This window comes from Rhincodon typus, chromosome 4, assembly GCF_021869965.1.
Source record: "Rhincodon typus isolate 14 chromosome 4, sRhiTyp1.1, whole genome shotgun sequence".
Taxonomy (NCBI): domain Eukaryota; kingdom Metazoa; phylum Chordata; class Chondrichthyes; order Orectolobiformes; family Rhincodontidae; genus Rhincodon; species Rhincodon typus.
Window position 1 is genome coordinate 69,427,216 of NC_063335.1, and position 14,769 is coordinate 69,441,984.

General features: G+C 42.0%; 1 protein-coding gene across 1 annotated transcript in view; it reads left to right on the plus strand.

Annotated features, from left to right (window-relative positions):
* LOC109931136 (coiled-coil domain-containing protein 178) overlaps positions 1-14,769 on the plus strand; it is a 332,555-nt gene that overhangs the window by 66,390 nt on the left and 251,396 nt on the right. The window contains exons 8-9 of the mRNA XM_048596128.1: positions 5,996-6,138; positions 13,338-13,491. Coding sequence (XP_048452085.1) covers positions 5,996-6,138; positions 13,338-13,491 — 297 coding nt within the window. The remainder of the gene's footprint in view (positions 1-5,995; positions 6,139-13,337; positions 13,492-14,769) is intronic.

The following is a 14,769-nucleotide window of genomic DNA, read 5'->3' on the forward strand; positions in this document are numbered from 1 at the left end:
GGAGGGGGTGTGAGGGATGAGTTGTGGGAAATGCGGGAGACAAGGTCAAGGGTGTTCTCGACCACTGAGGGGGGGTGGATGTTGCGGTCCCTGAAAAACGAGGACATCTGAGATGTATGGGAGTGGAATGCCTCATCCTGGGAGCAGATGCGGCAGAGGCGAAGGAATTGGGAATAGGGGATGGCATTTTTGCAGGAAGGTGGGTGGGAGGAGGTGTATTCTCGGTAGCTGTGGGAGTCGGTGGGCTTGAAATGGATATCGGTTTCCAGGTGGTTGCCAGAGATGGAGACAGAGAGGTCCAGGAAGAAGAGAGAGGTATTAGAAATGGTCCAGGTGAACTGAAGGTTGGGGTGGAAGGTGTTGGTGAAGTGGATGAACTGTTCGAGCTCCTCGTGGGAGCACGAGGCGGCGTTGATACAGTCATCAATGTAGCGGAGGAAGAGGTGGGGTTTAGGGCCAGTGTAGGTACGGAAGAGGGATTGTTCCACGTAACCTACAAAGTGGCAGGCAAAGCTTGGGCCCATGCGGGTACCCACGGCCCACCCCCTTTGTCTGTAGGAAGTGGGAGGAATTGAAAGAGAAGTTGTTGATGGTGAGGACGAGTTTGGCTAGGCGGATGAGGGTGTCAGTGGAGGGGGACTGATCGTGCCTCCGGGACAGGAAGAAGTGGAGGGCCTTTAGGCCAACTGATCGGGCCTGTGGGACAGGAAGAAGCGGAGAGCCTTTAGGCCACTGTTCGGGCCTGCGGGACAGGAAGAAGCGGAGGGCCTTCGTTCCGCGCTTACTTCTTCAACCGTGAGTCTAACCCTCCCTCTACTGACCCCTTCTCCCGCCTCCATCACACCCCCTCCTCCTGGACACCACCCCAAGGCCTCCTACCCTCCCTCGACCTCTTCATCTCCAACTGCCGTCGAGACATCAATCGCCTCAACCTCTCCACCCCTCTCACCCATTCCAACCTCTCCCCGGCAGAACGTGCAGCCCGCAGCTCCCTGCGCTCCAATCCCAACCTCACCATAAAGCCTGTGGACAAGGGAGGCGCAGTTGTCGTATGGCGCACTGACCTCTACATCGCCGAGGCCAGGCGCCAACTCTCCGACACCTCCTCCTACTGCCCCCTTGATCATGACCCCACCCCCGGCCACCAAATCATGATCTCCCGAACTATCCACAACCTCATCACCTCAGGTGACCTCCCACCCACAGCCTCCAACGTCATCATTCCCCAACCCCGCATTGCCCGTTTCTATCTCCTTCCCAAAATCCAGAAACCTGACTGCCCTGGTCGACCCATTGTCTCCGCCTGCTGCTGCTCCACCGAACTTATCTCCACCTGTCTCGACTCCATTTTCTCCCCCTCAGTCCAGGAACTCCCTACCTACGTCCATGACACCACCCACACTCTCCACCTCCTCCAGAACTTCCAATTCCCCGGTCCCCAACATCTCATCTTTACCATGGATGTCCAGTCCCTATACACCTGCATTCCCCATACAGATGGCCTAAAGGCCCTCCGCTTCTCCCTGTCCCGCAGGCCCGATCAGTCCCCCTCCACTGACACCCTCATCTGCTTAGCCAAACTCGTCCTCACCCTCAACAGCTTCTCTTTCAATTTTTCCCACTTCCTACAGACAAAGGGGGTGGCCATGGGTACACGCATGGGCCCGAGCTATGCCTGCCTCTTTGTAGGTTAAGTGGAACAATCCCTCTTCCGTACCTACACTGGCCCTAAACCCCACCTCTTCCTCTGCTACATTGATGACTGTATCGGCGCCGCCTCGTGCTCCCACGAGGAGCTCGAACAGTTCATCCACTTCACCAACACCTTCCACCCCAACCTTAAGTTCACATGGACCATCTCTAATACCTCTCTCTCCTTCCTGGACCTCTCTGTCTCCATCTCTGGCAACCACCTGGAAACCGATATCCATTTCAAGCCCACCGACTACCACAGCTACCTAGAATACACCACCTCCCACCCACCTTCCTGCAAAAATGCCATCCCCTATTCCCAATTCCTTCGCCTCCGCCGCATCTGCTCCCAGGATGAGGCATTCCACTCCCATACATCTCAGATGTCCTCGTTTTTCAAGAACCGCAACATCCCCCCCCACCCCTCAGTGGTCGAGAACGCCCTCGACCATGTCTCCCGCATTTCCTGCAACTCATCCCTCACACCCCTTCCCCGCAATAACAACCAAAACAGAATCCCCCTCGTCCTCACATACCGCCCCACCAACCTCCGAATCCAACGCATCATCCTCCGACACTTCCGCCATCTGCAATCCGACCCCACCACCAAAGACATTTTTCCCTCCCCACCTCTATCTGCTTTCCGGAGGGACCACTCTCTCCGTGACTCCCTTGTCCACTCCACACTCCCCTCCAGCCCCACCACACCCGGTACTTTTCCCTGCAACTGCAGGAAGTGCTACACCTGCCCCTACGCCTCCCCCCTCACCCCCATCCCAGGCCCCAAGCAGACTTTCCACATCAAGCAGATGTTCACCTGCACATCTGCTAATGTGGTATATTGCATCCGCTGTTCCCTTTGTGGCTTCCTCTACATCGGGGAAACCAAGCAGAGGCTTGGGGACCGCTTTGCAGAACACCTACGCTCGGTTCTCACTAAACAACTGCACCTCCCAGTCGCGAACCATTTCAACTCCCCCTCCCATTCCTCAGACGACATGTCCATCCTGGGCCTCCTGCAGTGCCACAACAATGCTACCCGAAGGTTGCAGGAACAGCAACTCATATTCCGCTTGCGAACCCTGCAGCCCAATGGTATCAATGTGGACTTCACAAGCTTCAAAATCTCCCCTCTCCCTACCGCATCCCAAAACCAGCCCAGCTCGTCCCCGCCTCCCTAACCTGTCCTTCCTCCCACCTATCCCCTCCTCCCACCTCAAGCCCCACCCCCATCTCCTACCTACTAACCTCATCCTGCCCCCTTGACCTGTCTGTCCTTCCTGGATTGACCTATCTCCTCCCTACCTCCCCATCTACGCTCACCTTTACTGGCTCCATCCCCGCCTCTTTGACCTGTCTGTCTCCTCTCCACCTACCTTCTCCTCTATCCATCTTCTATCCGCCTCCCCCTCTCCCCGTATTTATATCTCTGAAACAAGATTATGATATAATGTGGGTGTGTTGCTGATTTAACTCCGATTCTTCCGTTGTCAAACTCCACATTCTAGTCCTGTGCTGTGTCTTAACTTCATACTGCTCAATATGATTAAAAAAATGATAATCCAACACTCACCCCCATGCCCAAACAACCTGCATTAAAGAGATTAAATGGCTGTTGGTACGATTGTATGCAGTTTTAGAGCTTTCCGATACTTGATTAAAGTTTGAATAGTTTACAGGAAATTGGTGCTGAAGCACCTTATTTCTTAGTTTAAAAGCTTACGTTAAACTATTAAGAGGCTAATTAATGTTGGTATACAGAGGCATTATGTCGTGTATGTATGCAAATTATGGGAAGTTAATGTTTAGGCACAGCAAAAATTTAGGGAGGCAAATGGAATGCTAGCCTTTGTTGCAACAGCTTCTAGTGCAAGAATGAAAGGTACGGCTGCAATTTGATAAGACTTTGGAAAAACCATATTTGAAATGCTGTGTAAAACCGAAAGCTTTTTTTAAAAAACTGAGTAAGTTCTTTTCTGAGGAAGGTTCATGTGGCCCAAAACATTAACTCTGGTTTCTCTCCACAGATGCTGCCACATCTGCTGAGCTTTTCCAGCAATTTGTGTTTTTGTTCGGAATACTGTGTACAATTTTGGTTTCTGTATCAGAGAACAGAAATGTTTGATTGAGATGTAGAACAGTGGTTCATTGGATTCTTTCCTGGGATGAAATGCTTAACCATGAGGAGAGGTTGAATACAAAGGACTTAAATTCACTGGAATTTGAAGATTAAGAGGTGATCTCATTGAAATGTATAAATTTCTTAGAGGACTCTAATGGATAGATGGTGGGAACATGTTTCTCCTGGCTGGAGATTCTACAAGGCGGGGATCACAGTCTCAGGATAATAGTTTGGTCATTCTGGTCCTAGATGAGAAATAATTTTTCCACACAGAGAGTTATGAATCTTTAGAATTCTTTACCCCAGAGGACTGTGTATGTTTAGTCATTGATGTTGTAATGATTTATAATATATTATTCTTTGAGACCAAGCTATACAGCACCCCGACTTGCAACTTTCTCACCATTCCTTCTCTGTAGTTGGATCAAAATCCTGGAACTCCTTTCTAACAGGACTGTAGGTGTGCCTACACTACATGGAATGCAACGGTTCGAGAAGATGGATTATTCCACATTTTCAAGGGCAATTGGGGATGAGAAATAAATGATGGCCTTGCAAGAAATACCCTCATTGAATGAAATGTGTTTTAAAAACGTAGTCTAACAAGATCTGGTGTTGAATAATTGAAATAGTTGTCCTCTGAATATTTTCGAGTCTATGTCCTTTTTACTTCAGCGTAAATGAGGTCAAGCGAGGGGAATGGGCAGGGTGAAAGAAATAAATTAATGTGGATTAGGGCATTAAAGGTGAACATGAGGGTTCAGTTGAGCAAATCAGCAGCTTCAGAAATATGTCAGAATCAAAAGCTGCGCAGTAAATATTTTGAAAATGCAGTATAAATGAAATGTGAAATTGTTTTATTTTTCAGGGGCTGATTCAAATGGAGATAGGGTTGAACTGTAGAAGGGGATGCAGGTGAAGATTGATACAAGGAAAAAAATTCAGGGATAGCCTTATCCTATAGTTGATGAGCTCATATATAGTGGCTATGCCTTCGTAGTTGCCACAGCGTGCAGCGCACAGTACACTGCAACAAACGTGCTCACCCAAACACTACAGGGTTCTTCCAGATTAGGCCAGGCAAAATCTGGGACAGGGAGGTATATAGTGGCCCGGTAACCGGGGCTTGGTGTTCTTGGGAGGTCTCTATGCTCGGCTCAGCTGCGGGAATGTTGTGAGCTGGGGTCCTGGACTAGGAGCAGCACCCTGGTACATGATTTCTGTCTTTATCCCTCATTCCAAGAAAAAGCAATGGTACTTTGGAATATCAGTGGTGTATTCTACAGTTTTCTTGTGACATTATGATTTGCTCTTGGTCTGTTGTGTATGGGTATATGGTTTCTGGACAGCCATGAAGTATGTGGAAGATGGATAACCCCTGTCACCTAGGCTGCTTAAGCTTGCTCCACTATTCCATAAGATCATGGCTGATCTTTGCCCTCAATGTCACTTTGCTGTTCTTAAGTGACAGGGGTTGTGGATTTGAAAGGTGCTATTGAAGGAAGCTTGGTCTGTTGATGCATTGTGCATTGTACCTTGTATATGGTACACAGTGCTGCCTCTGCATTGACGATGTAAGGATACAAGGTGGTGGTTGAGATGCCTGTCAATTTTTTTTAAATTCAATCACAGGATGAGGGTGATGCTGACTAGCCCAGCATTTACTGCCCATCCCTAATTGCCCAGAGGGCAGTTACGTGTCAAACACATTGCTGTGGGTTTGGAGTCACATGTAGGCCAGGCCAGGTAAGGATGGTAGTTTCCCTCCCTAAAGGACATTAGTGAACCAGATGGGTTTTTCCAACAGTAGAGATTTTTCACGGTCAGTATTAGACTCCTAATTCCAGATATTTATTGAATTCAAATTCCATTATCTGCCATGGCAGGATTCGAACCCAGGTCCCTGGAATGTTACTGGGGCCTCTGGATTAACAGTCCAGTGATAATACCACTAGGCTGTCACTGCCCCTGTATAGGCTGCTTTGTCCTGATTAGTGTAGAACTTAATGAATGTTGTTGGAAGTGCACTCATTCAAGTGTGTGGAAAGTTATTTCACCCCAGAGGAATCAGTATGATTTCTTACTTATGTATGTAAGTTTGATTTTCTTCAAAAGTTAAGAAGCTTTTGTTTACCATAGAAGATCTGAATTTTATTTCACTAAGCTTTTTTTTGCTTTTAGATGGCTGAAATCTTTAACAATGCTAATTTGGACTTAAATGAAGCACAGCAGGAATTTGATGATACCAGTGCGAAAGCAGAGTTGCAACAAAAGTTGATGAATGACGAACTTCAGATGATGGAAAGCAAAATAGCAGATCTCCAGTAAGAAAAATATTTTGGTAATCTTTATTTAAAGAACTTAAGTAATATTTACCTTGAAATTCTAAAACACTGCAGAAGCGTAGTTATTTACTGATAATTCACTTCCCAAAAAGTAGAATTTTATTTTAAGTTCCAAGTGTTTCCTCCATGTTCAAAATTAAACTCTGAGCAATATGTACGCCTTCCTAATATGTTGGGAGTTATAGTGAGAAAGTTGGGGAAATGCAGTGAAAAGGTAAAATCTGATCCTTGATGTTGAGGAAAATTTTCTGGATTTCTATTCAAACATAAAATGGCTTGAATCTTATTACTTTATTTCCATATATTTGCATCTCAAAAACCCAATTCGCCTTAACTATATGCCACTTTCAATTTTCCTCCTCTCCAACGATAAACCAAGTAACTCAAATTCCTGACGTAAATCTGAGTGGGTACCTGTCAACTGCAGCTGAACACTTGTACCAGCCATCATGTAATTGCTTTTTCAGAAAAATATCCCTGCAGTTCCATGGCACCATCCCTCTCAACACTTCGTCCACAAAGTCAGCAGTGGCAATCCACTGGCCTCACTACATAACATGCCTGTTTTTCAAGCCAACTTAGGCACCACATTCAGCCGTTCAACGCTTGATTTTTGAGCTTTGAGATAGCTGGGAATTAATGTTGGAAATGATAAACAGACAATGACAGACCTATGGGATGCATCCTAAGATATTAAAGGGAGTAGTTGCAGAGATAGTGGGTGCACTGGTAGTAATCTTCCAGGAATCTAAAGATTCAGATAAAGTCAGAGGATTTAAATACTGCCAATGCAATATCTTTATTTAAAAGGGACGGAGACATAAAATGGATAACTGTCAGCCTGTTAACTGAGTGTAAGTGATTGGAAAATGTTAGATTCTATTATAATGAATGTAAAAGTAGATCATCTACAAATGCATAATATGATCAATCAGAGTCAACATGGCTTCATGAAGAGGAAATCATCCCCAATAAGTTTACTAGAATTTTTTGAGGAAGTAATAGGCAGATAGAGAAAGAGGAAGTTGTGGATGTAATATATCTGGATTTTCAGAAGGTTTTGATAGGATACTACACATTCGGCTACTTAATAAGATAAGAACCCATGGTATTGGTGGTAATATATTAGCACAAATAGAGGTTTGGCTAACTAACAGAGTTCAGATAAGACAGGAGGGTGTTATTTTCAGGATGCTATACCACAGCAATCAGTATTGGTCAGTGATTATTTATAACATATATTCATAACTTGGATGGGCACTATAGCCAAGTTGTGGATGACACAAAAATGGATGGAAAGACCAGTAAAGAAGATGACAGACTGTCTGCAGAGGAATATAGGCAGGTTAAGTGTGTAGGCTAAAACTTAGCAGATGCAATACCATGGGAAAGTGTAGGTTTGGAACATTGGAAGGACAAATAGAGGAACTGAATATAATTTAGATGGAGAAAGATTGCAGAAAGCTACATTACTGAGGGATTTAGTAATCCTCGTCCATGAAACACAAAAAGCTAGTATCAATGTTCATGCAAATGGATTGCTGGCCTTTATTTCAAATGGAATTGCATATTAAAGCAGGGAGGATTTTCTAAAACTATAGAAAGCATTAGTCAGGCCACAGCCTGAATACTGTGAACATTTTTGGGTCCCTTATCCAAGGAAAGATATACTGGCAATGGAGGCAGTCCAGAGAAAGTTCACTGGGCTGACACCAGGTATGTGGAGGGACTGAATTATGAGAAGTAGTTGAGCAGGTTGGGTCTGTACTCATTGGAATTTAGAAGAATGAGAGGCGACCTTTTGAAACATCAAAGATTCTTAAGGACTTCACAGGGTACATGCGGAAAGATTGTTTCCCCTTGTAGTACAAGAAGGAATAACCTCATAATAAGAAGGTGCTTATTTAAGAGAGAAATGAGGAGGAATTTCTTTTCTTGGAGTGTAGTGAATTTGAGAAATTCTTTATCACAGAGGGCTGTAACATTAGGTATATTCAAGGCAGGGATAGACAGATTTTTAATCAGTGAGGGAATCAAGGATTATAGGAAATGGCAGAAAAGTGTTGTTGAGGATCATCAGATCAGCCATGATCTCCTAGCGGAGCAGACTCAGAGGGCTGAATGACTTACTTCTATGTTTTCTGGTCTTTTGATGATCATAAGGGACAGAATGCAGATCTAAGAGCAAACCAGCAGTTAAGACTAGAAGTTACAAATATGATACAAGAACTAAATGTAAGGCGCTGTATTTCAATGCATGAAGAATTTGAGTATAAGTTTGATTTAATATTGTCCCATGTACCAAGATACAGTAAACAGTGTTGTTCTGCATGTTGTACAGGCGGATCGTACCATACAAAGTGCCTCAGGATAGCAGAATAGAGTGCAGAATGCAGTCTTATAGCTGCAGAGAAGGTGCTGAGAGAGAGATCAGAATTAACACTTAAGAGGTCCGTTCAAAAGTCTAATGACAGCAGGGAAGAAACTATTCTTGAATCTATTTGTACATGTATTCAAACTTTTATACCTCCTGCCCAATGGAAGAGATTGGAAGAAAGTATAACTGGGATGGGAGGGATCTTTGATTATGTTGGTTACTTTCCCAAGGCAGCGGGAAGTGTAGATGGAGTCAATCAAAGGAAGGCTATTTTGCTTGATGGACAGGACTGTGTTCATGACTCTTTGTTGTTTCATGCGGTTTTGGGCAGAGCAGTTGCCATACCACGCTTTGATGCATCTAGATAGGATGCTGTCTATGGTGCGTCTATAAAAATTGGTAAGATTCCTTTTGGACATGCCGAATTTGAAACAAAACAAATGAAGTAGCACTAAAAATTGTGATAAATGAATATGGTGTAGTGGCTGCAGGATGACCTAGGTTGGGACCTGAATATTGAAGTATATGATATTTAGGAATGACAGCAAGCTAGGAAAGAGTGGAGGAGTGGCTCTGTTAATTAAAGATGATATTAGCACAAAGGAGAAGAATGGAATAAATTCAGGTAACCATGATATAGAAGCAGTGTGGGTAGCTATGAGGAATGATAAAGACAACAGGCCATCTGTGAGAGTTATGTACAGGCCCCCTACCAGTAACCACATGGTAGGTCAGGGTATCAAGGGAGAATAGGAGATTATCAAAAGGGACAGTGATTATCACGGGGAATTTAACCTGCATATAGACTGGAAAAATAAGATTAGAAAAAGTACTCTTAGAATGAGCAATTTATTGAATATTTTCAGGACACGTTCTTAGACTAACACATTATAGCACCAACCAAAGAACAGACTTTACCGTACCTAATTTTGACATAGGAACTTAGGAATTAGGAGCAGGAATAGGCAATTCAGCCCTTCGAGTCCACTGTGCCATTTAACATGATAATCGCTGATCTTATCGTGGTCTTAGCTCCACTTTCCTGCCTGCTCCCCATAGCCTTTTATTCCCCCCCTTTATCAGAACCATATCTGTTTCTTTCTTGAATCTGTTGAGTGATTCTGTCCCCTTTGCCCTCTGGGGCAGTGAGTTCCACAGATTAACTACCCTCTGAGAGAAGTAGCTTCTCCTCATCTCAGTTTTGAACCAACCTCCTCCAGACTGTCGCACAAGTGGGAACATCTTTTCAACTTCCCCCTTTAGCCTTTTATGTACCTCAATCAGATCCCCCCTCATTCTTCTGAACTCTAACGAGTACAAGGTCAATCTTTTCAACTGCTCCTCATATGATGGCCATTTCATCCTTGGAATCAATCCAATGAACCTCCTCTGAACTGCCTTCAGTGCCACCTCATCCTTTGTCAAGTAAGAAGTCTAAAACTAGACACAATATTCTAGCTGTAGTCCCACCAATGCCTTATATAGTTGTAACAACACTTCTTTATTTTTATAATGCAGTCTATTTGCAATAAATGACAGAATTCCCTTTGCCTTTTCTGTTATGTGTTGCACCTCCGCTTTCTGCCATTGATACACAATGATGCCCAGATCACTCCTCATTGATGCACTTTGAATCTGCTTTCCATTTAGGTATTTTTTTTTCCCAACCAAAATGGACATCCTCGCATTTATCCACATTAAACTCAATCTGCCAGATTCTGGCCTATTCTGATAGCCCATCAATATCCATCCATCAACTCTTTATCTCCTTGTCACTGCCTGCTTTTCCACCTATTATAGTAATATCCTCAAACTTCGCTATGCTATACTCTTACTGCTTGCACATCATTTATTTAGATTGTAAATAGTTGAGGTCCGAGAACTGATCACCATGGAACTCCATTAATTACATTTCGCCGACCAGAGAAGGACCCATTTATCCCAACCTCCTGCCTTCTGTCAGTCAATCAATCCTCTAACCAAGCTAATATTCTACCCTTAACCCTGTGGGATCTAACCTTCTGGATCAGCTTTTATGCAGCACCTTGTCAAATGCCTTCTGGAAGTCCAGGTACACCACATCCACAGGATCCCCATTATCCACTTTGCTGCTTACATCTCGAAGAACTCCAGCAAGTTAGTCAAACATGACTTTCCCTTCATGAAGCTGTGCTGACACTGGTGAATTGATCAATGAAAAGTGACTAATTACTGACCTCATAGTGAAAGCTTCTCTTGTTAGCAGCGACCAGAATATAATTTTATTTTACATACAGTTAAAGGATGAAAAGTATGGGTTTATGACCACTTTTTGAATTAAAACAAGGGCAATTATGAGGGTGTGAAATTAGACATAATGAAAATGAAGTGTCAACTTAGGTTAAGGGATAAGTGAATAGAGGTGCGGTGGCAAACATTTAAGGGGATATTCCAGAAAGCACGGAATAGGTACATTCCAACAAGTAAGAAAGGGATGGACCTGCCATCCATGATTAACTAAAAAAAGTCAGAGACAGTATCAAACTCCAAGAAAGACATTTCAATGTGCAATAATAGGTAGCAGGTCAGTAGGTTGAACAGAATATACAAAATAACAGCAACAAATTATTCAAAGATTAATAAGGAGATTAAACTAGATTATAAGAGAAAGTTAGTCAAAAATATAAAAGCAAATAGGGAAAGTTCTTTTCAGATCTTAAGAAAACATTAATAAGTGTGGGTCCTATAGAAAATGAGTCTGAGGAATTAGTAATGGAGGATAAAGAGATGGCAAACAAATTGAACAGATATTTTTCACAGTCCTCATTAGAGAGGATACAAGTCACATCCCGGAAATAATTGTAAATCAGCAATTGAAAGAGATGGAGTAACTCAATAAAATTACAAACACTATGGAAGTAGTACTAAATAAATTGTTGGAACTATGAATTGAGAAGTTCTGAGGTCCTGATGGATTTCATGCTAGGGTCATAAAAGAAGTAGCTAACATGTCATAGAAAAAGTGTTAGAAGCTATTATTAAAAACATTAATAACAGGGCACTTGGTAAGTTCAAGGTAATCAGGCAGAGCCAGCATAGTTTTGTCAAAGAGAAATCATGTTTAGCTAATTTATTGGAGTTATTTTAAGAAGTAACTTGTTTTGTAGACAAAGGGGTACCAGTGGATGTATTGTACTTAGATTTCCAGAAGGCATTTCATAAAGCACCATATCAAAGATTATTGCGGAAAATAAAAGCTCATGGTGCTGTGAGGGGTAACATTGGCATGTATAGAAGATTAGTTGGCAAACAGAATGCAGAGACTGGATCTTTTTCAAGTTGGCAGGATGTCACAAGTGATGTGCCACAGCTATTGGTGCTAGGGCCTCAACTCTTTACAGTTTATATGATCGACTTGTATGAAGGGGCCAAGGCTCTGGAGGCTAAATTTGTTGATGACTTAAAGAGAGGAAAGCGAGTTGTGAAGAGGACATAAGAAACCCTCAAAGGGATACAGATAGATTGAGTAGACAAAGATCTGGGAAAAGAAATACAATGTGGGAAAATGTGAAATTGCTCATTTTACCAGAAAGAATAAAAAAGGAAGCATGTATCTAAATGGTGAGAGGTTGCTGAGATGGAGATAAATTTAAGTATCCTAGTGCATTAATCATGGAAAATTAGTATGAAGGTGCAGCAAGTAATTGGGAAAGCTAATAAAATGTTATGTTATATCGTGAGGGGAATTGAATGCAAGAGTAGGAAGGTTATACTTCAGTTATACAGGACATTGGTGAGACTGCAACTGGAGTACTACGGAAGGAAAGTAATGCATTGCGAGCAGTTCAGAGAAAGTTTACGAGATAAATGCCTGGAATGAGCAGATTGCCTTATGAGGAACAGTTAGACAGCCAAGAACCTTTATCCTCTGGACTTTGGAAGAATCAGAGCTGATTTAGTTGAACATATAAGGTCACGAGCAGACTTGACTGGGTGGATTTGCAAAGTATGTTTCCTCTTGTGGGGGAATCTGGAAGTAAGGGTAGTGATTTAAAAATAAGGAGTTGCCCATTTAAGACAGAGATGAAGAAAAAATAAATTCCTAAGAGGGTCGAGGCTTTAGAATTCCCTTCCACAAAAGTGAATGCAGAATCTTTAAACATTTTTAAGGCAACGATAGATAGATTCTTGATTACCAAAGAGATGAAAAATTATCCAGGAACACCCTACTTTTATACTCCATTCCCTAGGAACTAAAGGCCAACATTTACCTTCCCTACTACCTGCTGAATCTGTATGCTAGCTATTTGTAATTCAGCTGTAAGGACCCTAAATTCCTCTGTGCTGCAGCTTATAGCTTCTCTCTCTATTTAAACAACATGCAGTTTCTCTGTTCTTCCAGCCAAAATGAAAAACCTCACATTTTCCCACATTATATTCCATCTGCAATTTTTCTCACTCACTCACCTGTCTTTAAGTCTCTTTAGATGCTTTGTGTTAACCTCACCACTTGCTTTCATACCTATTTTTGTGTCATCTATAAACCTGGTGACATTACATTCACTTTTTTCATTCAGATCATTAATACATTTGTAAATAATTGTGGCCCCAGCACTGATCCCTGTGATATTCCAGTAATTACAGTTATCCTGAACATACCATCTTTTCCCAGCCCTTATCCCAATTCCAATTGTCTGTTGTGTTTGGTTATTTTTATACGATCTTATGTTTGATGATATATAAACTATTCCAATGAAAGAAATAATATGATATAAACTGGATTCGAAACTACTTTTTTAATGTATTTGTTTCTACTTAATAGCAAAGACTTGATCGATGCCAAGGATCTGTTTGATGTATATACTACACAGGAGGACAAAATTCAAAAACAACATCGAGAAGCAGAAGAACTGTACAACCAACTTATTAATGAATCTGTTGATTTGGAACAACAGAAAAATATCAAAGCAGAGAATGTAAGTTTATAATTTGGTTTTACTTGGGCTGATTTTCTGAATGTGCCCATCTGATGGGTAGCCTTACCATCGTTTCATAATGCACAGTCCCAGTATCTGTATCTGGATTTGAAACACACCTAGATAGCATACATAGCAAGTATGTGTACTTTAAAAAGCAACATGCCTGCTCAAGCATTTTGTATGAATTATAGGCCAGGAATTTTCGTGGACCTACTCCTGCTACAGTCCTGTATATCGTGAGAGATGCAGTGCAAACTTCAAAAAGAAGTGGGATATTAGATCAGATGCTGTTAGATAACTGACTTTTTTTATATGGAAAGAAAAATCATGTGGGATTTATGACAGGCGCCTTGCTCACTAACACTTGTTTAATCTGCAGTGTAAAGAATTAATGTTATAAATAACACAGTCACATCATCAATGATGTAAGATTATATGACTACCAGCACTACTGGGAGGAGGTTATATCTTGAAGCCTTGTATGAATTATTATCCAGTGCATAGTTTGAAGTTACTATGTTCAATAAAACATATTGTTTACTAAAAATATTTCCTGCAGTCCATATCAACCTGATCTCAGACACAAACAAACTAGAATCCAGATGGTGACAACAGATTAACTCCATTTCTAACATCGACACCCATTTCTGTACATTACTTATGCAGTGAAAATTCCATAAGGGGTGCTGAGTCCTGCACAAATCTTTGAAGGTGGAAGGATAAATTCATCAAATTGTTTAAAAAAAGCATATGATATTCTTAGCTTTATAAATGGACGTTTAGTGTGAATAGGCAAGGCAGTTACACTAAACCTTTATAAAATACTGATAAACACCAGCTGGAGTATTGTGTCAAATTTGGACACCATACTTTCTGAAAAAAATCAAAGCATTTGAAAAGTTGAAGGGGCGATTTATTAGAATGGCACAAGGGATGAAAAACTTTAGTTCACTGGAGAGACAGGAGAAATTGGGGTTTTTCTCTGTAGAGCAGAAGTCAAGAGAATACCTGAAAGAGCTGTTCAAATTCATGAAAAGATTGATGAACCAAACACTCTTGAACCGTTCCCAGTGATGAAAACATTAATAGCCAAAAGATTGGAGATGGAAGCTTAATGAGTAGACTTAATAAATAGGAAAGGATTTAAGGCTACAGTTAGAGTTGAGTAATAGATGTCTTGAGGTAGCTGTGAACTGTTAGAATGAATGATTGCAGAGATTAAACAACATATACTAAAGTCAAACTGGATTCAGTGGGAAATTTTAACTAGCAGTG